The 25,506-nt window shown below is 45.9% G+C and overlaps 9 protein-coding genes across 9 annotated transcripts; 6 read left to right on the top strand and 3 right to left on the bottom strand. All coding sequences in view use genetic code 12, as the record gives it.

Annotated features, from left to right (window-relative positions):
• Positions 1 to 287: 287 nt before the first annotated feature.
• Positions 288 to 962, bottom strand: CXQ87_002270 (uncharacterized protein; the record flags this gene model as incomplete). The annotated part of the gene is made up of 1 exon (XM_025480785.1): positions 288 to 962. The coding sequence occupies one exon, from the start codon at positions 960 to 962 to the stop codon at positions 288 to 290; it is 675 nt and encodes a 224-aa protein (XP_025335085.1).
• Positions 963 to 2,159: 1,197 nt separating this feature from the next.
• Positions 2,160 to 3,351, top strand: CXQ87_002271 (bifunctional diacylglycerol cholinephosphotransferase/ethanolaminephosphotransferase; the record flags this gene model as incomplete). The annotated part of the gene is made up of 2 exons (XM_025480786.1): positions 2,160 to 3,285; positions 3,314 to 3,351. 2 exons carry the CDS (start codon positions 2,160 to 2,162, stop codon positions 3,349 to 3,351), a joined length of 1,164 nt encoding a protein of 387 aa, XP_025335086.1.
• A 122-nt stretch (positions 3,352 to 3,473) lies between these two features.
• Positions 3,474 to 3,938, bottom strand: TOM22 (Tom22p; the record flags this gene model as incomplete). Its single annotated transcript, XM_025480787.1, has 1 exon — positions 3,474 to 3,938. One exon carries the CDS (start codon positions 3,936 to 3,938, stop codon positions 3,474 to 3,476), a length of 465 nt encoding a protein of 154 aa, XP_025335087.1.
• Positions 3,939 to 7,499: 3,561 nt separating this feature from the next.
• CXQ87_002273 (uncharacterized protein) lies at positions 7,500 to 8,399 on the top strand (the record flags this gene model as incomplete). The annotated part of the gene is made up of 1 exon (XM_025480788.1): positions 7,500 to 8,399. The coding sequence occupies one exon, from the start codon at positions 7,500 to 7,502 to the stop codon at positions 8,397 to 8,399; it is 900 nt and encodes a 299-aa protein (XP_025335088.1).
• A 4,400-nt stretch (positions 8,400 to 12,799) lies between these two features.
• CXQ87_002274 (uncharacterized protein) lies at positions 12,800 to 15,295 on the bottom strand (the record flags this gene model as incomplete). The annotated part of the gene is made up of 1 exon (XM_025480789.1): positions 12,800 to 15,295. The coding sequence occupies one exon, from the start codon at positions 15,293 to 15,295 to the stop codon at positions 12,800 to 12,802; it is 2,496 nt and encodes an 831-aa protein (XP_025335089.1).
• A 2,154-nt stretch (positions 15,296 to 17,449) lies between these two features.
• On the top strand, positions 17,450 to 19,180 carry CXQ87_002275 (uncharacterized protein; the record flags this gene model as incomplete). The annotated part of the gene is made up of 1 exon (XM_025480790.1): positions 17,450 to 19,180. One exon carries the CDS (start codon positions 17,450 to 17,452, stop codon positions 19,178 to 19,180), a length of 1,731 nt encoding a protein of 576 aa, XP_025335090.1.
• A 103-nt stretch (positions 19,181 to 19,283) lies between these two features.
• On the top strand, positions 19,284 to 20,060 carry CXQ87_002276 (uncharacterized protein; the record flags this gene model as incomplete). The annotated part of the gene is made up of 1 exon (XM_025480791.1): positions 19,284 to 20,060. One exon carries the CDS (start codon positions 19,284 to 19,286, stop codon positions 20,058 to 20,060), a length of 777 nt encoding a protein of 258 aa, XP_025335091.1.
• Positions 20,061 to 20,573: 513 nt separating this feature from the next.
• Positions 20,574 to 21,433, top strand: CXQ87_002277 (uncharacterized protein; the record flags this gene model as incomplete). Its single annotated transcript, XM_025480792.1, has 2 exons — positions 20,574 to 20,826; positions 20,847 to 21,433. The coding sequence occupies 2 exons, from the start codon at positions 20,574 to 20,576 to the stop codon at positions 21,431 to 21,433; spliced, it is 840 nt and encodes a 279-aa protein (XP_025335092.1).
• A 431-nt stretch (positions 21,434 to 21,864) lies between these two features.
• Positions 21,865 to 24,210, top strand: DSL1 (Dsl1p; the record flags this gene model as incomplete). The annotated part of the gene is made up of 2 exons (XM_025480793.1): positions 21,865 to 23,959; positions 24,032 to 24,210. 2 exons carry the CDS (start codon positions 21,865 to 21,867, stop codon positions 24,208 to 24,210), a joined length of 2,274 nt encoding a protein of 757 aa, XP_025335093.1.
• Between the last annotated feature and the right edge of the window lie 1,296 nt (positions 24,211 to 25,506).

Genomic DNA, 25,506 nt, shown 5'->3' on the forward strand with positions numbered 1-25,506 from the left:
GCTTTGCAGGGAGTTGTGTAGTTTTAGCTAGGATTGTAGCTTTGTTTTGTGGATAGTTCTCCAGGGTACTTATGATAAGGACCTCATTAGCTAACGACGCCGGAATTGATGTCCACTTCATCTTTTCGTTTTCACCTCCATCAATTGTACCCTCCATATTAACTCTGACCCCAAAAGCCATCTTGCACCCTCAATGTGGCCCCAGCCATCTCACATTCCACACCACATTCTGAAACACTTCTCCTTCCCACACCTTCTACAAACCTACTTCCAATGCTATGCGTATATTAACCACCCCGCTTGCCGGGCCCGACATCCAAGAGGATCTCCCTCAATGCATTCTTGACCTCCTCGGCCCTCGGCGACCGCTTCCCGCCCATCTTGTTCAATGTGTACGGCTTGGCAATCACCACATCCTTGAAAACATTGATCGAGTCGTTCGAGAGCCACTGCACGTTTTCCTTGCCGAACTTGGCCGTCAAGTTGTTGAAAATCGTGAGGGCGTGGGCACTCGAGTCTCGTCTTTTCAGATGCTGCTTTTGCGTATGCAGAGGTTTGGGCTTGTCCGGTTTGCTTTCCAGCTTTTGCTCTGGCTTGGTCTCGGGCTTGCCTTCCAGCTTGCCCTCGGGCTTGCCTTCCAGCTTGCCCTCGGGCTTGCCTTCCAGCTTGGGCTGCTCAGGCCTATACCTGGCAATCGACTCGTTCAAGTCAGCCTCGAGCTTGCGGAGATCCACCTTGGACGGACGGGGATGCGAGTATTTATGACTATTGTTGTATTTTTTGTAGTGAGGCGGCACCACTTGCACGGCCTTGACAAATGCAGTGTTGATGATCCTGATCTTGGAAGGATCCAACTTTAATGCTAGAACAGATTGCGACGGGTTGAACGAGTGGATGATCCCTGTGATCTGCTGATCCAACAAGTTGGTGACCTTCACCCGCACGTTGACCACGTCTGACATGCTGGAACGAGGAGTTGCGTAGTTGGTGCTTTCTTAGTTATGCGATCATGGTGGTTCTGCAATGTGCACGCCACGTACCTGGAGTCTCCAGTTGTGGTAGTTGAGGGTCTCTCTGAGACCAAATTATTCGATTCCAAGGAGACGAGGAAATGAAGAGAATAAGGGTTTGATGTGAGGTTTCGTGTTTGGACGGTGTTCGTGAAGAGTCTGGTGGCTGTGTTTGCACCCATTCCTACAGAGGTTATGGCCCAGAGGAAGTCTTAGTATAGAGGTGGGGGAGGCATTTCGAGAAATCTCTTGTTTTTTGCTATTTCAGCGATTTTATACATTTTGTGTTTTTCCACAGATAGGCTTGGTGTGCCGATCTGGTGACGTAAGCTGTAGACTGATGCGCAGAGATATCGGCTAGGGCTGATCGACTGCGGCGGTATTGGGTGATTTCGAGGAGTGTCAATTTATATTGATGGATCTTCACAGAATGCGTGAAAGGAGTTATCGCTACTCCCCCCTCTGACAGACCTGCGTTGTGTGGAACCTGCGTTGTGTGGAACCTGCGTTGTGTGGAAGTGGTAGGTGTTGGATACCGAGTAGCTGAGCTGCAATCTTCGATCAGGCAGCCCTGGTTGTAGTTACACTCGTGAAGGTTGATTAAAAGGCAATCGAAAAGGCCAAGTTTGCTTCTGACTATATTTCAGAAAAAAAGAGAGGAAAGACACCGCTTTTGCCATTGCATACTACAACACATACTCACCTTTGGATATGGCTGCGAAATATCCAGGGTCCAGGGTCCTGGTTGCAAACCATACAAATCTTCTAATAAACCTCCACAAATCATCCCAAATCCAACAAACTACGCTCTTGCCAATCAAAGTCCCGGATTTTCGTGGCTTTGCATTGTTGAGCATGTGTTTCCTAAGTCAGATAATTCACGTTTTCACGTCAAACGTGGTGTGCGTGAAAAAGTCACAAACCCAACGGGTCTGCCGAGGTAACACAAAGAAATCCTCTGCACCATGAACGTCATACTAGGCCTTTTAAAAGAAAAGATACTGAATTCTTCTAAATTCATTAAACTGTATATCCCAAAAACCTCTACTGCCTTATCGTCCGTCGCAACCGGATTCGCGCCGTACTGCTGCTAGCAATACCACTGCTTTTTTACCAAACTACATCTTCCATCTACAACACGGTTCCACCATGGGCGTCTACACTCCAGCTAACAAGCTTGAAAACTTGAAGTTGTACAAGTACTCGTCGGAGGACCAGTCCTATGTCTCCAAGTACATCCTCAAACGGTACTGGAACTGGTTCACCACGTTGTTCCCGTTGAGCATGGCTCCCAACTTGATCACCTTGTTGGGGCTTGTCTTCATCATCGTCAGTGTGCTTTTGGTCTTGTACTTTGATCCCTACTTGGACACCCCTTCGCCCAGCTGGGTCTACCTTGTCCATGCTTTCAACTTGTTCATGTACCAGACCTTCGATGGATGCGATGGGTGCCATGCCAGAAGAACAGGCCAGCTGGGCCCCTTGGGCGAGTTGTTCGACCACTCAATTGACGCCATCAACACCACTTTGCTTGTCATTGTCACCTCCTCGGTGTTCCAGTTTGGCGTCGGCTACAAGACCCTCTTCTCGCAGTTCTCCGTCTTGGCCAACTTCTACACATCCACATGGGAGACCTTCCACACTCACACATTGTTTTTGTCTTGCGTGAGTGGTCCCGTGGAGGGCATGCTCCTTTTGGTGTTTTGCTATGCTCTCACTGGCTTCATCGGTCCAGGCTTGTGGACGGCTCACTTGTTTGACTTGGACTTGTCATCCTTGGGCTTTGGCTTGGGCGAGTACTCTCTCGATGTCTCTCACTTCCTTATCGGTTTTGGGTTTGTCGGTATTTACTTCAATGTAGCAGCTGCAGCTGGCAATGTCGCTAAGAAGTACCGCTCCAACATCAGGTTGTCTAGAGACACGGCCGAGACAGAGATCGCCAACGCCAAGGAGGGCTTGCTCCCATTCGCTGCATACTTTGTCTTTTTGGGATTCCTCATCTGGAGTTTCCCAGACGTTGCATCCACCTACTGCTACGCTTTGGTTTTCTCCACCGGCAGCACCATGGCATTCTGCGTGGGCCGTATCATTTTGGCCCACTTGACGTTGCAGGATTTCCCCTTTTTCCAAATCCCTACGTTAGTGCCGATTTTACAGACGTTCTTGGCACACTATTTCATCACTTTCTGTGATTACAGACCTTCTGTGGTGCTCCCGCCGTGGTCTGGGTGGCACCGGCTTGACAATTGGAATCCACATCATGTTCATTTCGGAAGTCATTGTGGAGATCACCCAATTCTTAGACATTTACGCATTGACCATCAAGCACAAGAAGATCTAAACACATTAGACACTCAACGCCGCAAGCGGTTGCCGGCACCGTACACATTATATCGTAATAAACTTACTATGAAGATTCATTTGTATATACAAGTCATCAAAACGTGACAACTGCCCGGTGGCTCATGAAATGCAGTTTGCTGTTGGTGATTGGATTTTACTTCTGCTCCTTGGTGCCCTCAGCAGCAAGGGGTCGGCGCCAGAGGCAATCAAGTCCTGGGAGCCCTGCTGCATGGCAACACCCTTCTCCAACTCCTGGAGCTGCATCTCGGAGAAAAGCGCGATAAAGAATGGGAATCCCAACAACAAACCGGTCGAGGTGATGGCCCACAACAAGGAGCCCGAAGTGGAAATACCAGATGAGGCATAGCTCTTCAATTTGTTGACGTAGTAGTTGTACTGGGCTCTCTTCTCTGGAGGAACAATGTCCTTAAGGGCCACAAGTCTATCATACAAGGTTTCATTTTCAATGTCGTCCTCGTCAAAGTCGGACTCGGAGTCGGATCCGCTGTCTTCAGCGTAGTCGAAAGTGTGTTTCTGCTCGGTGGCGGCAGCGGTCTCGTCGTCGACCTGGGTTAACTTGACCATGTTATGGGAAAATTGAAGTTACTTGTTCTGAGCGTTCCTCACTGTAAGCAATGTCCAAAAAATTTTATGAAGCGCGCACGACGAACGCTTAGTTAGGCACCCTATCGATATGATCCGGGGAGATGTTTGGTGATAATATTGAGGATGCTGAAAACTCACAGTGAAAGATAATGAAACCCAGCTATTACATACCCTCTAATAGGTGACCAGACTTTCATCGCTACGATATGGACTTTGCATAGCATTACACTTGCCGTTTTGGAAGCAGAAAAGGCTTCTACTGCTATTGAGCTCTTGGACCTTTCTCATCAGGCAGCATTAGAAACAACAATTGCGTGACCAAAGCATATTTTTGTCAGGAGTTGCCATTTTGGCTCGCTTCGAAAACCAGGAGGAATATAAAGAGAAATGGTGTCGTGTTTCCAGAGAGCACCGCACCTAACCCATACCATGTCGAAGAGAGAACTAGTTGAAAAACCCAAAGTAACGTGTGGTGAAGGGGCCAATGAGGTGACTAGAGTAGACACAGTTTACGCATTCACGAACTTCGGGTGCACGTTTCATCTTATGGTGGAGAACTTTGGAAGAGCAGTTGGAACCAGCCTGTACCCATTCCAAGAGTGTTGGTATAAAGCTCTTGAAGACTTCGTCCAAGTAACTGAAACGCAAGTTTCAAGCTCAAACAAACGTTTTGATCCTGAACTGAAGGTCAATTTAGAGTATGCCCGTCTGAACAATGGCATTACTTCGATAGGATCCGGACCTGAGGACACAAAGAAAAAGTTGGTGTTTGAAGTTCGCCAAACTCACCTTAAGTTTAATGATTCAAACCATGAGTTGCCTGCGCCCTCAATCGGTTGCTGCTTTTTGGTTATGGGGAATCAATACGAAATGTTTCCGGGGCCAAAGTTCCCAATGTCTCATCTGATTTATGGGGTTGGATCTGAAGTTTCTGCTAGCTCGTGTCATCACGTCTGCGATACCATGAAGGTCGATCTCCATGCTGAGTTTTTGAATCCGTCTTGGTTTAGGCAGGAGTCCCATCACAGAATTGTTCTTCCTGGGATGGCTTTGTCTGAATTTTTAGCCTTGAGCCTCCGAGTCTCAGGAGCATATAAAAGCAATGAAAAACCCCCACAACCTTTTTACATTTCTCATTTAAAGGTTGATGTACAAGAATTTATAAGTGTGTCGAGGAATGGACTCATATCCAATGATGTACGTCACATTACAATTCTCGACTCCGAGGCACATCACCTTGTGCCGCTCGAGTCAGAGTTTCTAGTGCCTCCCGATTTATTGAAATGCTCACTACCTCAATTTGGGCCATCGTTCTTCAGTGATGATCTTTTGCGGAGCTACGGTTTGAAGATTCTGGTGACACTTTCACGCGGCTGCCTCCCACACATCGTTTTGAGTAACTTTCTTGAAGTCAACTTGGCGCGAACAAGAACCGAGGTAATCGATTATAAGGACTCATTTAATTACGAAAGATACATAGGGGGTTCTCCATCTATCTTTCCCTTTTATGTTACCAAGTACTCAAGTGACGATCGAACCTTGCAAAAGTTTTTGAGCTTTGCGAAAGATAGTTTGTTTGACACAGAGAATCAGTTCATTCGTTGCCAGTTGCGGTGTTATCCCCATAACGAAGATAACAAGGTTTTACTTTTCGCATTAGAGGGATTGGATTTTGTATTTAGGCGTCGTCATCGTTACGACCGAGGTCCGTACCGCCTTTTCAGGCCTCGTAGACCTTGGCATAGATTGAGAGGCTGGAAAAAACTGCAAGGGTGTCTCGAGCCCCACGTGGTGGTACGTCTTTCAAGCAAAGCAGAGCATGGCGACCGACCATTCTTGAAGAAAAATCAAGTCTTTGGGTGCTTGATGCTCGGCGAACAAACTCTTGAGACTCTAGAAGTTTTCCCAGGTAGACTGTGGAATCGAGCTTCTCCGGGCAGGTCTTACCTAATTGGGGAATCCAAGCTTCCACTCTTCGTCCGCATTAATGATCGTGTAAACGGATGCCTGGGAAGGGTATGGAATTTATCAGCCGTCACAACTGCAGGGGCGAATGTATCCGCTTTCATGGAATTAGAAATGATAATAGCCCAAGGTGACGAGGAAGCGAATTGCCCTCGGGCTCTGAAGGATGTCTGCATTCAACTAGAGCACATCATGATAGAGTTGATAGAAGTAAGCAGCATGCAAGGCAGAAACAGTCTTAAGAACAGATCTTTGCTTCAGAAAGATCTCAACCCTGCTATAAAACCGTTTTGCCGGAGTGATTTTACAGACAGAACTCCCGGCGATCTGGGCTCTTGCTCAATGATACTACCCGATGAAATATTGGACTGTAAGATCCCGGGCGATGTTGAGCCGTACCTCTTCTGCCCGATGTCGCAGAATATGAGAAGTTGCGGATTGTTTGGAAGGGTACTGTTTTCTATCAATGGAACTAAAGACTTCTATTGGTGGTACATGGATCTTCGTATCGCCATCGAGACCGAGGAAGTGAAATCGTGTTTCGATGTCAAGCGCTGGCAAGACGAAACCCACTTTTGCTTAGACTGATTTGGAATGGCCTGGGCTCTAGAAGCTTGACAGATGGGTTTAAACATTCTGCGCTTCTTTACCGCCATATATGTTTAAATAGCGTGACCCTTAATATCGATTCGTTTTCTTTTACATTGAAGTTCGTCTTCCTCCGCCTCGATGATAGACAAGGATAATTTGATCCATGTGCTGAGAAATTTGTGCCATGTGTTGGGAAAGGTTGAGCTTCCTGGAGTTGTCAGCTAGAGTGGTGCATGGGTGACTGGAAAATTTAGACCGATTGTTGAGCCCCTGCAGTAAATACTATTCCCTCAAAATATGGTGATCTTGTAATACTACCAGGGTCGTATATACAGGACACTATAAGTAGCAGTCCGTATATTGCAAGCTACACTTAGCAAGATCTGAGGGAGTTTGAGAAGAGAGGCTATAGCCATAGTTTCATAGTCGCGGAGCCATGAAGATGAACCTCGTAACACTAGTGAGCTGTAATTGAAGACTGTCAGGAGCAATATGGGTTTCTAATGTCTAAGGTTCTGATGCAGTGCTACCGATTACTTCAAAACTCCACTATCTTAGCCACCAATTTGACTGTACTGTCGAACAATCATGAAATGCAACCCAAGCCGGCTCTCGTGTGCTTGCAAATACATCTGAGTGTGGAGAGGATAGGGTCGGTATGATCTACTTGACCTTGTCAGATACGAAATGGCTGTTGATTCAAACAGCCTCTAATACACTTAGAAACAACACATACCATGCGATTCCTCGCAAGAGCTCGGCCCTGTCTCTTTTCCCCGAGTTTCCGCAATGAGCTGTCGGTCTCACTATGGCCAGGCCGTGGCTGCAAAATGAGAATGGGTGCAAAAAGAGCCCTCCCTTTTTTGGTCACACATACTACTATTCCCAACACAAGCTGATACTCCACACCATCCAAATACGTTTATCAGTACCTCAAACACAATTTAAGTTTTACCAAGCAAATTCAGTCAATCTACCTAGGATATGCCCCCAAGGTTTTTGATTTGGAGAGAAAGGGAGAATGGAAACAACGCTGGCGGAAACAACCAAGCTGGCGGAAACAACCAAGCTGGCGGAAACAACCAAGCTGACGGAGAAGACCAAGTCGGAGAGGTCCCAGTTAGAGCCAGAAGAAACGGGGATCCAGAGCGTCCCGCTTGGTCGAAGCCTTGCAAAATTCTTTGGAAGGTAATTGTGTCGGCTGCAGCTTTGATTGGTTTTCTGGTACTTCTTAGCCTTACATGTATTGAGTATCATAACTTCCCCAGTCACGAGAGATGCATTGAGAATCAAGGCAACAGAATTGAAGAGGTAAACACCCAGCTTGGTGCCTTGCACACTTCGTCACTCGCTGGCCAGAGAACAGCCGATTCCAGGAGTCAGATCAGTGTGCTGATGGGTTACTGGAGCGAGTCTTATACGTCCCACGCCTTGGGATATTCTGTATTCACTCTCGTCGAAGTTGGTGGTGGGAAAGAAGTGAAACTGAATAGCCCGATTGTGAGCCAGGATCAGGCGGTCGGAGACGAGGCGACTCAGGAACCCTCAGTGAATTGTGACCAGCTTTATGAGGACTTTAAGATGAAAGAGAGCACAAACCTACTACTGCTTGGAGTGCTACTAGCTTGCCTTCCATGGCTCTCTAAGAATGCCTGGTTTCGACGCGTGATCGCTGGTATTTATATCCTGGGAGCTTTGGCCTTCTTTATTACCTGTTTGGTTGTGGATTCACACGATTCTACGAAGTTCCTGAACGAGTGGTTCGTTGCAAGGGCTTGTCTAGCGATATGTGAATATTTTGTTGTGGCAGCGACTTCTACCATCGTGGCAATTTCTCATGCTGACCAGCCAGCTCCGCCTCGGGATGAAGAAGCGAATGTTTAATGATGGCGGCACATTCATCCACACGTATGCCGAGGTTGGTTGATCGAGCGATAAGAGGCACTCTCCGAACGTGTCGGGCTCGATGAAATGTTCAAGCATGGGAGTTGTAGAACATATAACAAGTATGGCTTCGCTGTGGCACAAAGTACCAATAGCATTCCGTTTAATAGATCCAGCGTCAGCTATAAAGGAAGTTCTTTCCAACGTAAGTCCAAGTCTAGCCTGCTCTAAACAACAAGCGGGTGCTGTTGTTGCCATCAGGACGATATAGTGGCGTGAAGTCAATATAGCAGATCATGGTTCCGCCTCGTGGGTGTCTTCGTATCCTCCCAACAGCCACATCTTCAGACCTAAAATAAGTACCGTCTTTCCTGTCGTGAGCTCTTCGAAAACTGAGATCTTTCATCGTTACATGGTAGAAGAATGTGGCGTTCACTTAAGGACAACGAGAGTGATATTTGTGAACGTGTGAAGTAGACGTATGAAGAGCGCCAAGCTTCACAAGAGTTGATCTAGCTCAGAATTTTGGCCCAATGGATCCATCATTGTATATTGTCGATCATCAAGACAGGCTCACTAGGAATGAGGATTCTTGTGAAACTGGCCTTGTCAGTGACGCATCACAACGTTATCTCCATCAGCTCTATACTGGTCAGACAAACCCGTCCCATCTTCGCTTTTCTCTTCTTGGTATGTTATTCTACTGTTTTGTTGAATCAGGATAATAGTACGGTCTACGTACACGACTTTTAGAGTGCTACCACAGGAAGAAGTCTTCATCCCTTAACTCAATCGTCCTGTCTCCGCCCTCTTGGAATCAAGCGAGGAGTGCACTTCAATAGATTTGATTTATTTGTTCTTTAAATATCTCCTTTCCTAATGTTTAATGGTATTATCTTCGTCATCATAGTGTTGGTGAGCGATTCCTGTGTAGAGGCAGGAGCGTAAAGAGGCATGGTAATGGTGAAATATAATATTACTGAACCTTAGAATGAAAAATCTGAGAAATAAGTGATGCTTATCAGGATACTGAAGTGCTCTTCTCACTTATAAATCAAGAGGTGGAGGCTAGACAAGGAAATCAGGGATGAAAGATCAGTTTACCAGGCTCAGTATATAACTCGTCCTTCCAGAAGTCTGCGTTTCTAGGGCAGGCTTCGTTAATGAATAACGTCAAATACTGGTAATTAGCGACTCCACTCACGACGGAGCTCATTCGGTCACCACGAGAGATGCCCCGCCTTTCGTGTCATCAATAGCTCGGCTTCTGATTTACTAGAATGCTGGCTGCATATGCTCCTTCTATGACCGTTGATGAAATATTATCTGATTACGTTGAGGAATGAAATATCGCTTGAGCGTAGTCGTTATGATGAGTCACCAATTTCATGGTAGTGTCTATGAGGCTCACAAGAGGCCTTTAGCTCCATGAACACTCATGTTGCAACCTAATAGACAAGAAGTGCCTCGCTTATGGGGAATGTTTAGTTTTACTTATCGATCCGAATTGATACCAGCGTTTCGCATGACCATATCACATTTGGGGGTAAAAATTATTCTAGCAACAAGTCCTTCCTTTTTTGGCTCATTTTGCTTCAGGTGACTTATTTGGATATTAAAGTGCATTATCCCATTCGATTTCTGACAACACCTTAACACATACTATGTCGAACAGTGAACCCACTGAAGACCTCAATAAAATGTGCGGTAAAGGGGCCAATGAGGTGCCTAAACTAGAGACAGTTTACACATTCACAAATTTCGGTAGAAATTATCATCGTATGGTGGAGAGTTTCGGAAGAACAGTCGCTACGGGCCAATACTCAGCCAGGGAGAGCTGCTACAAGATTTTTGAGGACTTGCTTCAAGTCACTGAAGCTCAATTTATAAGCTCAAGTGAGCTTATTGATCCCGAGCTGAAGGTCCATCTAGAGTCGGCTCGCTTGAACAATGGCGTAACCTCATTCGGATCCGGTCCGGACGATACCAAAAGAATGTTAGTCTTCGAAGTTCGACAGACAGATATTACGTTTAAGAAGTCACAACATGCGATTACTATGCCCATAGTTGGTGGGTGTTTTTGTGCTTTGGGAAACCTGAGGGAAGTATTTCCTGGTCCAATGTTCCCAATGTCTCATCTGCTTTATGGGATCGGGTCTGAAATGTTGGCCGCATCAGACTGTTGCATATCTGATACTTTGTCGATGCAGCTCAAGGCTGAATTTGTGAACTCGTCTTGGTTTTCACAGTTGTTTCAACACAGAATTGTTCTTCCTGGCATGGCTTTGTCCGAGTTCCTTTCCTTGAGTCTCCAAATTTCAGATTTGAAGAATGACGATAAAAGCCGTGCAGAACTATTTTTCATATCCAATGTAAGGGTGGAACTACAAGAATTTACCAGTGTCTCAAAAGATGGACTAATGTCCAAGGATACGCGTTCCATCACCATAGTCGAGTCCAAGCCTGACTGTCGGGTGCCAATTGGGTCAAAATTTGATGCAATCCCCATATTGTTGAAATCTTCACTACCGCAATGTGGGCCAACCTTCTTCAGTGATAATCTTTTGCGATGCTACGGTTTGAAAATTCTGGTTGTTCTTTCACATCAATGCATTCCACAAGTATTCTTGAGCAGCTTTCTTGAATTGCATATGGCACGGCGAAGACATGAGAGGTTCGACCGTCAAGACGTGGCAAATATTTGGATAAAATACCCAGGAGGTAATACGACTCATGTTCCTGCCTACGTCATGAAATTCGCTAGTGACGATCGAACACTGCAAAGATTTTTGAGCTTTGCGAAGGATAGGTTGGTTGACTTGAAGAATGAGTTTTTTCGTTGCCTGTTGCGCTCTTATCGCCATACTGAAAGTAGCAAGGTTTTTCTCTTCGTCTTAGAAGGATCAAAATACGTTTTCCAGCGCGAGGATCGTTATGACCGAGGTCCATTAGACCTCTACAGACCTCGAGCATTCTGGCACAGATTGGAAGGCTGGCAGAAACTGCAAGGGTGTCGTGAGCCTCACATGGAAGTACGGCTTTTGAACAAAGCGAGAAGTGCTAATCACATTTTACTGGCAAAGCTTGAAGCCTGTCTGTGTTTGATGTTTGGAGATCAAACTGTTCAATTTCTTGAGATTCTGCCACATAAAAAGTATAGGAGAACGTTTGCGGATCATTCTTTTTTCCTTGGCGAAGAAAAGCTCCCATTCATGACCCGTGTCACTGAACGTGAATATGGGCACTCAGGAAGGTTCTTGCCGTTGGAGCATGCAGCAGTCACATTTGCTGGAACAAGACTATCGGCGTTCATGAAAATTGAAATGATCTCTGCTGTCGGGTTCGAGGAAGCGAATCGTAAGAAACCCATGAAGGATGTCTGGATTCAGCTAGAACACATCGAGATCGAATTGATCGAGTTAAGAAGACTTCAGCGCCGTTCAGATTATGAAACCACAGTTTTGCTTCACAAAGATCTCAATCCTCTCACCAAACCTTTTATGTGGAGCAAGTTTGGGGACAGGACGCCCGGCAATCTACGTGCTCGATCCATGACATTACCTGAAGAAGTGTTTGACTGCAAAATCCCGGACAATGTTGAGCCTTACCTATTTTGTCCAATGTCGCAAAGTACAAGGACCTGTATTTTAAAGGTCAGGATACTGTTTTCTTCAATGGGACGGAAGTTCCTACTGATGTGGCAGTTCGATCTTCGTATAGCGCCCATGAATGCTGGAGAAAAGAGGTTGTGTTTCGATATCAAATGCAATCGATCGATGTACGAATGAGCGTTGGAGTTTATTCTACAGAGGTTAGGTCAGCGCAAATTGGGATCTAACAATTCGAAGATTCATTTGATTTTTTTTTTTCACTTCGTTCGTAGCAATATTCGGTTAAGGTCTGTAAAGTCTAATCCTAATGGCTTCTTGAAGTTCGAGAGTTTCACAGGGATGAGTTTGAAAGGAGAGAATAGTCAAGATCTAACGCGCAGAGTTAACAATTGCTGAGACCACTTTGCTGAAGTATTACCCATACAATTAAGCGGAACATCCTATATGAGGCATATTTTGTTGTAGGATATTGATACTGCTAGAATTTGTCCCTTTCAATGGCACTAGCATCTCAGTGGGCGAGAAGCTAACAAACCAGGGCACATAACGGATAACCATCCTCATGGATCATAAACGGTCCACTGTGATCTTAGTCTTGGTTTGTTTGCCTTTTGAATGACTCGAATTTCTCATTCGGTTTACGTTCTTGAATTCAAATGAGTGAATTATCATGCTGTGTGGTAAAAACAGCACGGGTTATCAGGAACCTCGGTTCTCTTGAGAAAAGATTCACTCACGGACCGGGGAATATATTGGTGTCGATGAGCCTGTTCAGCTAGGGACGATATTTTATTCATCTTCGGTGTAGGGGCCACTGAGCGCTTCATTCGTAACAGTGTAACCAAGCTGTCTCATTTCCTCTGGGTACTTGCGTACATTGTAGAACTGGAGTAGCGAGCGAAGGGCAATTTCCTGATCGAACGAATTGTTGAAATCACTTTCAAGGTCTCTGCCGCTAAGCCAATTATCTCGGATCGTGAGCTTCAAATGAAGGTAGACTTGTGAAATCACCTCCATGTTCATCGCACGCCACTTGCGGCCTTGGAATGGTATGACCTTTTTGAAGACTTTGAGAATTGGAATCTTGAAGCTGTCGTTTATGTAGTTGAGTAATATGAACTTCAACAAGTCTGTTGGTTTCGTCTCGATAAATGCAAAAATCCTTTGAGTGACTCCTTTGATTAAAATCTTGTTCACGATATGCAATTGGTTCGCCAATATATGGCAATAGGTTTTATTGAACTTTGTCAAGCGGACGACATTATGATTATCATCGTCAACTTTTGATGGTAACTCGGAAATCGGCGTTTTGTTGATGAGGTGAACTGGCGCATCCTGGAAACTCTTAAGGCTGCAAACAGCAAAAAAGTCGAATTGAGGTATGCTTATGCTTGGATTCATAAGTCTATTCTGTGCCATAACAACTTCATTGGGCGCAAATGACTTATTATTCTCTTCATAATCTTGAAAGTCGGTATTGTTGAGAGAATTGTTCATAAAGTCAACGAACACATTTAGATATTGCTCATCGAACAATATCGAGCCGAAGTAATGACTTTTGATGACATGACTGGCTTTAAACCATTTGAGTAAGAGACTAATGATGGATGTTGCTGCCTTAAGCGTTACTTCCTTGGCGTGAACGCCCTCGAGCTGTTTCAACATATGTTGCCTCAATTTATCATATGAATTAGTGTTACCGTCGCTGTATTGGAAAACCAATGAAGAGGTAGAGTTGATCTCTTGTTCAATGTCACGAAAACTAAGGTCAGTTTTGTATGACTTGATGATCTCAATCACAACCTTCACTAGGGACGAAAAATACGGAAGGGAGGTCTTGTAAAAGCTGTCAACTCGTTGGAGGGAGCGAAGAGCGGACAGGTCTTTTGTGGCGTCGGGTAAGTCACCACTTTCCGTGTCTGAATCGTTGTAGTGATCAAGAGTACCACGTTCTTGGGCCATGTACTTTTGGCGTTCTCGCCATAGTCTTTTAACAGAGTAACTCTCGTACACAGCATCTTGAAAAAGCTTGTCTGCCTCCTTAATGGCTTCAGGCAAGGCATCATTAGATCCACTGGGGTATATAAATGGCATGCTTTGGTTGACGTGGTACAGCTTGCGGACCTTTTCACCACCAGACATAAAGTCGGAAGGAGTGCTTGGTGGAGACGGAACAGGAGTGGATATGTGGAGTGTATTGACTGGTAGCTGGCCCAAAACTGAATGTGCTTTGTTAGTGCGTGGTATTTCAAGAAGGTTTGAAAGTGATGCTGTGGAGTTGGCAGCCATGAAAGCTTGATGGTTCTCAGTATCTTCATCATGAGCATCTGATTCCTCATTGAGTGGCGGCTTGTAGCATTTGGGAACATCTTTCGATAGTACCGGGTACTTGTCCAATAGATCCTCTCTAAAAGTGTAGTACTCCAAGGGAGAGCAAGTAAGGCTCTTGGGGGATCCATCCTTCTTGCCAATCAAATCGTGTTTCCGATTGAGGTACTCATCAACTTTGGTCAAGTGCTCACTGTTGCCGAATTCAAGTAGTATGAGCTTCCATATGAGAAGAATGACGTTTCGGATGCGGACTGGGATCTTCGGGTCAATCTTCCACTCTTCCACGACCCTGACAAGTCTGCCGAGTAAATTCAGTTCCAGTAGCACCGCCAAAGCGGAATCTGAGTCTTTGGAAATCTCGACACACACGATAAAGTAGGTTATGGTTAGCAATTTGAAGAGTCGGTCTGCTGTTGGAGATGCATGCTTGCTTGCAAGGTCAATTGCGGATATAAGAGCATCGACAATGCTAGAGAATTTGCCGTGTTCAACTAAAGCCTGGCAGTTTCTTTTGATCCATTCCAATTGGACTCTTTTGTGTCCTTCCGGCTTGAACTCACCCATGACGAAATAGACAAGATCATCGAGCGGGCCTTCCATAGTGAAGCTATCTAGATCAAAAGCAAGCTTTCTGCCCGGCAACTCCTTTATTTGAAGAATCTCGTAATCTGCTGAAACGAACCACTCGCTTAGTTCCACACCCAAGGTTTCGCAATCCTTGTACTCATACTCGAGGTAAGGCTTTGTCACAAGAAGCAGGAAGATGTTTCCAAAGCCCTTCTCGCCCTTGCCTCCGCTAGACGCGTTGTACATTTGCTCAGCTCTCTCATTGAGCTTTTTCTGGAAGGTCTGATCATAGGACAGCTCAGCTAGCTGTTGAGTTGTAGACGCATCGGGGTTATCGATGAGCTGGTCCTCGAGCTTGTCGATGGAGATGTTCAGTTCTGACTCCATCAAGCAATTGGGGGTTTTTATTGTTTGGAATCGACAGTTATCAACTTGTGAAGATGTGTGGTTGTATGCGTCTGATATCGCGAGGTACAGGTTGATCAAGGCCCAACGGTTGGGGCTATGATCTGATGAATGGAATAAGTGGAGATTGAAAAACTTGTAATTTAAATGATAAGAAGACATGAAATAAGCGTTTTGTTTTTTTTTTTTTCCAGTTGGGAATCCATTGTAGTTGGGCCATGTATCCATGTTCTCGCTTATTCCAGACCCTTGCAGTGATAGAGACAAAATGGAACTTTCAACACAGAATTGAAATTTAGAGACAAGATAAAATCTCGAACAAAATAGAACATCAACTTTTTTTAACTTCTGGCTGGGTATGGATCAAGGAGTATCTGGGTAGTAGGCACAGCTAGTGCAACTGACACTGTATGGATAGGCAGTAGAGTAGTCCCACACCCGCAAAAGTGTCTTGAAGCTTCCATTTCCATTTGATGTCCTTATTTTTAATTATTTGAATGCTGACTCCTACGACAAATACGATTGAGCTCTACTTGCTCAAATTAGCTCCATGAGGTTCCGTCTGTTGTCTCACATACTAGAGCTCCAGCATCTATTCGTCGGCTACTGGAAACGAAACAAGAATTCACCTCACATTCCACCTACGCAATTACATCCTGTTCAATATCCACATACTCGTATCCAACACCTACTTTCTAGTGCTTCTACAGATCCATGCCCACAAATCCCTTCTCGTAATGAGCCTCACCGGTAGTCACCTCCCATTACACGATCTACCCGTGAAACCTTCATAATCTTTCAAAATCCCGTTTGCTTCATCAATCTGTGAATCTTCACAACTGAAAATACCGTTTTGCTTCATCGATCGTCAAAACCGAGATCACGCCTGTGCTCCTGCAACCCGCCCTAACTGCCCTCATAACCCGGATCAAAAGACGCATGTTCTCGGCGCTCGATCCAAATCACCCAAGGAAGGAAATCTGGCAACAACACCGAAGATCAACTTAAAAGGAAAAGCTAAAAAATAGAAAGACTGACTCCGCGATCTGCTCAAACCCACGCACCCACTTCACCAAATCAAACTCCCAAACAGCCCCCTCCAGCATCCGTTTGCAGCCACAGCCCAAAGCCAACTTGTGACACCCCAGTACACATCACCAAAACATTTCAAAAAATTGAAACATCGCCTCGGAAAATGCACGGGGCGAGCCTCGCCAAGCGAAACAGGACGCCTCGCCTGGCAGCAACCGTCGTACATTTAGCAAGCATACTGTTGCGACGCCCCACGCTGGGGCCACTTTGAGGAGCGAAAAGAAAGGGTTTATCCGGCGATTGAAAAATGGCGCATTGGGGCGGCCTCATAATTGGAGAGTCGGTAAATTCAATAGGGCCCTTGCGTTTTTTGTTTTCTTTTGCTATCTTTGTGGTCCACAGGGTCCGCAGCATACCCTGAAGCACAATGTGTAGTGTGGCAGCAATACACACCACGGGTTCACCTGGCGTTGGAAGTCCGCCATGGGGCTTTGCATGGCTATCGTAGACATGCAGTTGACAGGTTGGATTTGGTAAGAAACAAAAACCATCTTTAACTAATATCCATCACAGGGAAAGCGAGATCAGCCCCACGGAGGGGCATGCCAAACTCCGAGACCGAACACAGCATCCGTGTGTGCTTTTCAACATCTGTTTCAGATCGTCTCTGGAAAACTCCAAAACTTGCTGCATTGGTCCCAAACACCGCAATGGTCTGAGAGCTCGATCTTCGATGCAGCTTCCGTGGACTTCTACTGTTTCCTCGTGGAAGTTCTGCGCCGCACGGCCCCAAATCCCAACCAATCAGATCTACACAAAAAAGTCATTAAAAACTCTAGCACTGCGAATCGCCACCGGCATTCCCCCACCTTATATAGCTTCCAAACTAACCTCCCCTCATTTGCAACCATCGCCCTAGTTTGCTACATGGCGCCGGCATACCTAATACGTGGTACTGCACACACTGCCCGGCGTGCGTGGCTCCTCCCTACTTTTCCCACACGGCATGCCCCGCGGTAATGCACACAATTACGTAGGTGTCTCACTCGGAGTATATAAACCAAGTGCCTCCCAGGTTGCCCCGTCCATATCTATAAATCTATAATGCCAAACTCCCCAGGCGAGAGCGCCGTTTCCGAATCCCCCGCTTTCCAGTCGTACCTTAACAACGATGGCATCGACCTGTTGACCCCTGCCTCCAGAAAACACAGGGTGTCGTCGTTGTCGCTTTCCGACTTGAACCAGTGGCAGAATGGCTTGACCAAGCTTTCCTCCTCCACCTCCTTGAGCAAACAGGGCTCCAACGCAAACTTGAAGAAGGTCGACTCCTTGGCCAAGTTGTCCCGTAACTCCTCCATCATCAAGCGTAAGAAGAAGTCCATCATCGACCACCCCAGAGTCGCCTCCTACGCCTTCTGCTTCGATATCGACGGTGTTATCTTGAGAGGCCCCGACACCATTCCTGTCGCCAAGGAAGCCATCAGAATGTTGAACGGTGAAAACAAGTACAACATCAAGGTTCCTTCCATCTACGTCACCAACGGAGGTGGTAAGCCCGAAAAGGTCAGAGCCGAGGACTTGTCCAAGAGATTGGAGACCGAGATCAAGGTCGAGCAAATCATCCAGGGCCACACTCCAATGAGAGACTTGGTTCCTCTTTACAAGAACGTGTTGGTTGTGGGCGGTGTCGGTAACGTCTGCAGAAACGTGGCTGAGTCGTACGGTTTCACCAACGTCTACACCCCATTGGATATCTTGAAGTGGAACCCTGCCGTGTCTCCTTACCACGATTTGACCGAGGAGGAGAAGATCTGCTGCAGAACCGACGTCGACTTCTCCAAGGTCTCGATCGACGCCATTCTTGTGTTCGCTGACTCCAGAAACTGGGCTGCTGACCAGCAGATCATCTTGGAATTGCTTTTGTCCAAGAACGGTGTCATGGGTACCGAGTCCAAGACCTACAACGAAGGTCCAGAGATCTACTTTGCTCACTCCGATTTCATCTGGGCTACAAACTACAAGTTGAACAGATACGGTATGGGTGCCTTGCAGGTCTCCATCGCTGCCTTGTACAGAGAGCACACTGGCCTCGAATTGAAGGTGCACAGATTCGGTAAACCCCAGGCTGGTACTTTCAAGTTTGCCAACAAGGTCTTGAAGAACTGGAGAAGAGGTATGTTGGACGAGCACTTGAAGAAGCTGAACGTCAACGACCCAGACGCCCAAGACGCTGACATCTTGATCAATGACGAGGGCGAGGAGTTCATCAACCAGGCCAAGTTGGAGTCTGGTAACTACGAGAGCGACGACGAGAACGAGTCCGATGAAGACGAAGAAGGCAAGACAATCGGCAAGTTGGGTGAATTGAGCTTGCAGGACAAGATTCAGTTGCAATTGCCTCCAGCATCGACCGTCTACTTCGTCGGTGACACCCCAGAATCTGATATCAGATTTGCCAACTCCCACGACGACTCGTGGTTCTCCATTCTCGTCGAGACTGGTGTCTACCAGGCTGGCACCGAGCCAAAGTACAAGCCTAAGCACCAGTGCGACAATGTTCTTGAAGCCGTCAAGTTCGCAATTGAGCGTGAGCATGAGTTGGAATTGGAGGAGTGGAACGAGACTGCTGACTTCGACGAGGACAGTAAGGTTTCCTCCAAGATCAACTTCAACGACTTCATCATGACACCTAGCGAAAAGAAGGAGGCCGAGGAGAAGGAGCAGAAGAAGCTCCAAAAGGAAAAGACAAAGAACACCAAGACTGTGGAGGAGTCCGAGTCTGTCGAAGTCCCCGCTGGCCTTACAGCCGAGCTCGACAAATTCAAGGAACAGTGAGCATAGCTCCTCCACTAATCCCATTTGCATAGAAGTGAATAGCCAACCCGCGCGCATACATAATAATACTGTAGTACATGAACATCAACAAACAAAGCATACTATGGCAGACATTGAGCAAATCGGCCAAAACACGCTGATTTCTCAGGCCAAAGAGGTTTTTGAAAGTGTCACGAATGCCTCAAATTCCAGTTTAAAAAATCCGGCCAAAATCAAAACAGAACTCGCGCATCTAAAACAGTTCTTATCAAAGCTCAAGTTCCAGTACCTAGAACAAGAAACCAGAGATAAGTTCCTACGGCTGTTGCTTATAGATGAAAAGAATATCACGAAGGAAGATGTCGATCTGATTTTGTCCGAGAACCAACAATTCAAAGCCACCCTCAAGCTGCTTAAACGAGAAATTGAAGCTCTGACGGAACAAGCTGAAAATTTGGCAGAAGAGGTAGTCACTTTAAATGATCAACTTCAAAAGCATAAAGCTGAGGTCAAGGAGAGTCTATCGGAGGCTGCGCAGCTTCAGGAGGAGCTAGATCAGCTTATGAACGAAGGAGAGAACGAGAACTACAAAACGCTATTCAACTTCAAGAAGCTCATAGACTCAGACGACATTGGACTCAGCGAGGCTATTAGTATTGCAAACAGTGCCGTTGAGAGCGATGAAACTACACTCAAAGAGCTTGATGAGCAGCTCAAGGAAGCTCAGAAACAGAGCGAACAGAAGAGACTGGAGTTAGAGCAGTTGGAGAAGAAGACACAGGAACTCGAGAGCCAGGTTGGCGAGGATCACACGCCGGTGGAGCGGAATGAGCAGCAGGAGTACGCTCAACAGTTGAATGATATCAAAGCGGCACTTGCCAGGTTTGTGTCTTCCAGTTGAAGCGAGATTGACATAAGATAGTTGATAAGGCTAAGGTGAGCGATACGATGGTCGCTAACGCCGATATATTGACGATGTGGTTGTTCGGATAAACGTCTTGTTGTTCGGATATACGGTTTGAGTTGAGAGTGGTCTTCCAATTTCTACATAGTTAGACTTACCACTCCACAAATTTCCGTCAGAAATAAGCTCCCTATTAATTCAGCAAAGATTCAACACTGTTGGAAATACGTGCCCTCACGACCTACCTCACCCCACACATGCTACTGGTGGCTGCGAAATACACGAATTGGGCCAGGCCCCCATCATAGTTATCCGATTTCTCCCACAATTAAAAATCCTTACTAAATCTAATAAACCAGCCAAAAATATCTGTTTTTCTGACACCCCCAAAATGGGTGCCCCGCTTTGCTAATACCTTGTTGTCTAGTGGGCGCACATGCCTCGGTTCGTCATACAACCATTATCAACATTACTCGCTTCAACCTCCGAGGGCTCTTTTATTTTCCTGACATGGCCGCTACTCTGGTACTTCCAGCCACTACAAAGTCTCCTTTTATAGCACCCACTGCGTCTAAAGCCCCTGAAAAGAACAAAGTTGTCGAGGATCTTCTCAAACTCATCGAGAAGGAATACAAGCAGGGAAACTTGACCGTCACCAAAGACAAGTACCAGCAGCTTTTAAAACTCAAGCAAGAGCAGAATCGGAAACTGAGACAGGGAACGCCTCCTTTGCCCCTCCTTTATACCCTCCGATCTTCCACAAGTTCAACGTTCCCAACCAAGAACCTCCACTGAGTCCTAACCCCAAGAAGTTTAGGAAGAGAAGACTGAAGCTCACGTTTAAGAAAATCGAGCACGTGGTGATTCTGATTTTGGAGTCGCTAGCTAACATTCTTGATAACTTGCACCTTTTTTCAAAGCTCCCTATGTTCCCAGAGAAGTTGGTGGATCTCTTGAAGCACACCAACCGCTTGTGGGTGCTCATTTTGGTCTTTTTGATCAGAAAGACTATCTCGCAGCTTCTTAACCTTATAAGAAAGGAGCGCAAGGTCAAGACCGAGTTGGGTATTCTCAAGAACCAGTCCAACTCGAAGCTTTTGGAGGAAAACGACCAACCTGAGAACGAGAACAATGTGCTCCGGAAGTACGAAAAGGTTCTCCGCGACTTGAAGTTTGACAAGATGATGCTTCGCTTTGAGCTCTTGGGTAACTTCTTAGACTTGGCGTTCAACGTCATCGAGCTCTATGCTATGGTGGTGCCCGACTGGTTCATGAACTTCTTGAACTTCGCCAGCATGGGTATGACCATCTACAGAATGAACAAGGATGATGAATACGTTGACGACGACATCACCGACGACTTGATCTAGAGTATTTATTAATCGTATGTATGGGTGAGATGGATGTAGACTTGATGGCCGATGTGCGATTGAAATGATACAAGAAGTTTGGAGCAAAAATCTTCTGTGTGAAGCGATAACAAGAAAACATTATAAAATACGGAATTAGAACGTTATATTTAAAAGTGGTGTAACGAGGTACTTAATGAGGTAGGTAGAGTTTGATATGGGGTAGCCCAACAACTTGTCACGTCTTCAAACACACCAATTAAGGGATAGCATCTAGTTAGCGGCGTTCTTTCAAAAACAGCGTAACAACTTTATTAATAAATTCATCGTTTCCTGGATCCCACCCTCTTTCATCAAATGGCTGCAAAGGCTGTTGGGGAGCCGTCTGCAGTACATATCAACCACGACTAGTTCCATAGACATTGCTCGTCTATACATCAGCCAAAAAAGGCATGCTAGCACAACGCCTACAAGAAACCGAAAAACAGCTACAGTCTGTGAATAGCAGAATTGCCCAATTCGGACTGTCCATTTCGGCTGCTGACCTCATCGCCGAAGATGTACCTGAATTCCATAACCAGACCCTCTACCAGCTAGATCAGAAGTATAGAGAGACCGATCTGGCTTCGAAGCACCTCCAGCAGCTTTGGATTATCAAGAACTTGGTTCACGAGCTTCAAGTGTCGTTTGACCCCTTGGAGGAGGGCAATTACGTCTGTGACATTACTGAATTGCAGGGTATCTTGCAAAACATCAAAAGCTTGAAGATCAAGATCGGGCCGTTTGTGAAGGAGAACTTCATCATCGGCTCAACTCTTCAGGAATCCTACGAAGACATTGTTGAGTCATTCCAGAAGCAATTGGACTCGCTATTCGCCAGACATGTACTTCAACAAAACGGAACCTTTAAAGTGCTCACCGCGCTAACCATAATTCAGCAAAAACACCTGCTCAAGGAATTTTTGAGCGTGGTTTCGGATTTTGAAGAGTTTACGGGGAATTGCAATGTCACAGAAAAGTTGAATGAGCTTAAACCAAAGTGGGACAAGAAGCTCTTGGATCCTCTTGTCAACAAGAAGAAGTACCTTCTGCTAGTGCCTGAACTGGAACACGAGTACACCATTGAGCTTGCTGATGCACTTCCGCCTGCCCAGTTTCTTTCTAGTTACTACTTTGACTCCGTGCGTAATTTCGTCACCTTTGTCAACTTGCTAGACAACCAGTCCTTCAAGAACTACTACCTGACAAAAGTCAGTAATAACATTGTGAACACGGTGTCCGAGAGCATTGAGCTCTTTTTACAAAACAGAGATCAGCTTTCCGAAGATTTAGTCAACACCATAGAGTTGGCGTCCAAGTCAGGTTGGAATGTTCAGATAGCACGCTCCTTAGGCTCTCTCGATCAGATCAACAACAGCATCAGCAGACTACACCATGAGTGGGTCACAGACAAGTACATAAACAACTTGCGTGTTTACTTCAACGGAACGGAATTCCCTCAGGACCTCCAAAACTTGAAAGAGGTGGAAATTGAGGTTGTTCACGAACCCGAGCCGGTCCATGAGCCCGAGCCTGAACCTGAACCTGAGCCAATTCCACAACCTGAACCTGAGCCTGAATCTGAGGGAGATGATTGGGATGATGAGTGGGGTTCCGAGGAAGAGGAAGAGGCTGCCGATGGATGGGATGAAGACTGGGATAACGATTGGGACGATGACGACGAGCCAAAGTCACCAGTTAAGCCAAAGTCACCGGCAAAGCCAAAGCATCATGGCCCTCCACTGCCAAAAGTGCAGCAGAAGCCTCAGCCTAAGCCAAAACCTCAGCCCACTGTTTCTGTTGATGTTGTCACCCGCAGTGCTGTTGTGGAGTCCGTGAGAAGTATTGTGGATGCTTATCGCTCAGAAGTTGGTGTGGAGGATCTTTCGGATATCCTTTTTGCTGTCAGCGAATTTGCCCTTATGTCCTACCCGCCGCTACACGAGCTGTTCTTGCTTTACAACGATCTCAAAGCACTTGAGTTTGAAGAAACGACAAGATTTGCCGAAACTCAATGGAAGCATACTCGTATCCAACTTTTCGGTCAGCTCAATGCATTTTTCACAGCAATTGACTTTACAAACGACGACGCCTCGGATGACGCTACAGACGATTCTACGGGCATTACAGGCGCCATCACACAATTCAGAGAATGTCTTGAACGTCTAGTTGACTCGAACATGGCAAAGACCAACAGGGCCCTTCTTCGAACTACGGTTTGTGACTTATCCAACCACGCAAACACGTGGGTTGTGAACGGCATCATATCTTCCAAGGAGATCTCCGAGTTTCAATGTGAAAAGTTCACCAGGGTACTTGAAAGTCTTGACGAGGTTGAGGCTGGTGTGCTTGCGAGGGTCGGTTCCGAGAGCAACCGACTTGCAACATATAACAAGCTGAAGCAGGCAATTCTCCTCGTGAACAACCACCTCAATGACATCATGGAGCACTTCTACCAGGGTGACTTCTTCGACTTCTCTACACAAGAGTTGATACTGGTGTTGCAAAGTGTATTCGTACAAAGCGATCTAAGAGAGCGTTGCATCCTGGAGATTCTCGAGGTGAGAAACAGCTAATCAGCTGATGGTCTTACCGTCAACCACCTTCTTGCCGGTTTTGGCAATGGTGTTGTACACAGAGTCGTAGTCAAGAGACTCGTTGGTGGTTACATCGACAGTTTGAGACTCCAAAGAGATCTTGGTGTCGGTGACGCCATCCAATCTGCCCAAAGCCTTCAGCACGGCATTGGAGCATCCTGAACAAGACATTTTCACATTGAATTGGTATTGGTGGGACATTGTTGGGTGTAGCTAGGGAAGAAGCAGTGTGGTTATTCGTGCTGATGCTATCTCCTGCAGGAGATTGCCGGTACCGCATCGGCTTCGGGCACACCGGGTTGCAGTTATGGAGGTGAACTAGGGGGATTTTTTGGTGATGATTGGAATTGAAGGCTTGGTTTTGATGAATTGAGCCCTGTCGTTTGGTTCAATGGTCCGGGCTGTCTTTTTCACTGTCTCGCATAGATCTCCTGGGGGTGCCTGTGACACACAATGTCGTATTAGGGCCGGCTTCCAGGCACAAGTGAAGAATTTGAATCTTCATCATGAATTCACTTGCCTCTATATCTACTCCATTCTATCGGCTTCAAGGCAATGCCATCTTGATGCATTTGTTGTCAATCCTGGTCTGTGACTTCGGAGGTGTAACGTGCCGCTGCTGACTGCAAATTCATTAATTACTACCACATCCTGGCACTTATGTGAAGTTTGACTGGTATGAAGACACTAAGTCCCATTTAAGTGATTCATTGGAGTTTCTCAGCAACCCGCGGTGGTTCATGAGCGAATAGTGTCGTGCTATTGAACGACGCTGTTATAAACTATTAAAAAGCATTGAATAAATATACTGCTAATATATTACTTCAGTAGTTGGTTTGAACAATGTTCATGGTCATGCCATCGATATATCGTGACCGGTCGTTTAAGCCTCTTTGGGGATGACAAGACTATGCATGAAAATCGACAATCACAGCTACAACTACTCAAAGCTGGGTAAGGATCTTATGAATAGAATATTGAAAGCTGTAGATTTTTTAAATCCAGAAGTCAAGATTAGTGGTTAACCGTGGCTACAGGTTCGACCTCGGGCATGGTAAAGTTCAAGTCAATCGTCAAGTGGCATTATTTAATCAGAGAGAACAAGTGTGCTTCTTTAAATGGTCAGCTTATTTAATCATCATCCACTCTCATACGAGTAAGTCTTGTGTGAAGCCATTGAATTGCTCCCTCACATGGCTAATGGCCAAGAGCAATGAAGCTCAATCCGTCCACGCCATTGAAAACCACAAACAACCATTTTACAATTCAATTTCCGTCACATCTAGCAAATGGTAAAACCTCAATTTAAAACGAAATCCATCTCTCTGACCACTGGGGTCACCGTTTTCAACCTGACCCCATATTTCGCAGCCACGAAGTACCTGGACGCCTCAGACCAACAGATAACCGGTGAGCGTCTTCTTCGTGAATCTGTGATTTCCATATTTTTCCAATTTC

The sequence above is a fragment of the Candidozyma duobushaemuli genome (assembly GCF_002926085.2).
Source record: "Candidozyma duobushaemuli strain B09383 chromosome Unknown B_B09383, whole genome shotgun sequence".
NCBI classification, from domain to species: Eukaryota; Fungi; Ascomycota; class Pichiomycetes; order Serinales; family Metschnikowiaceae; genus Candidozyma; species Candidozyma duobushaemuli.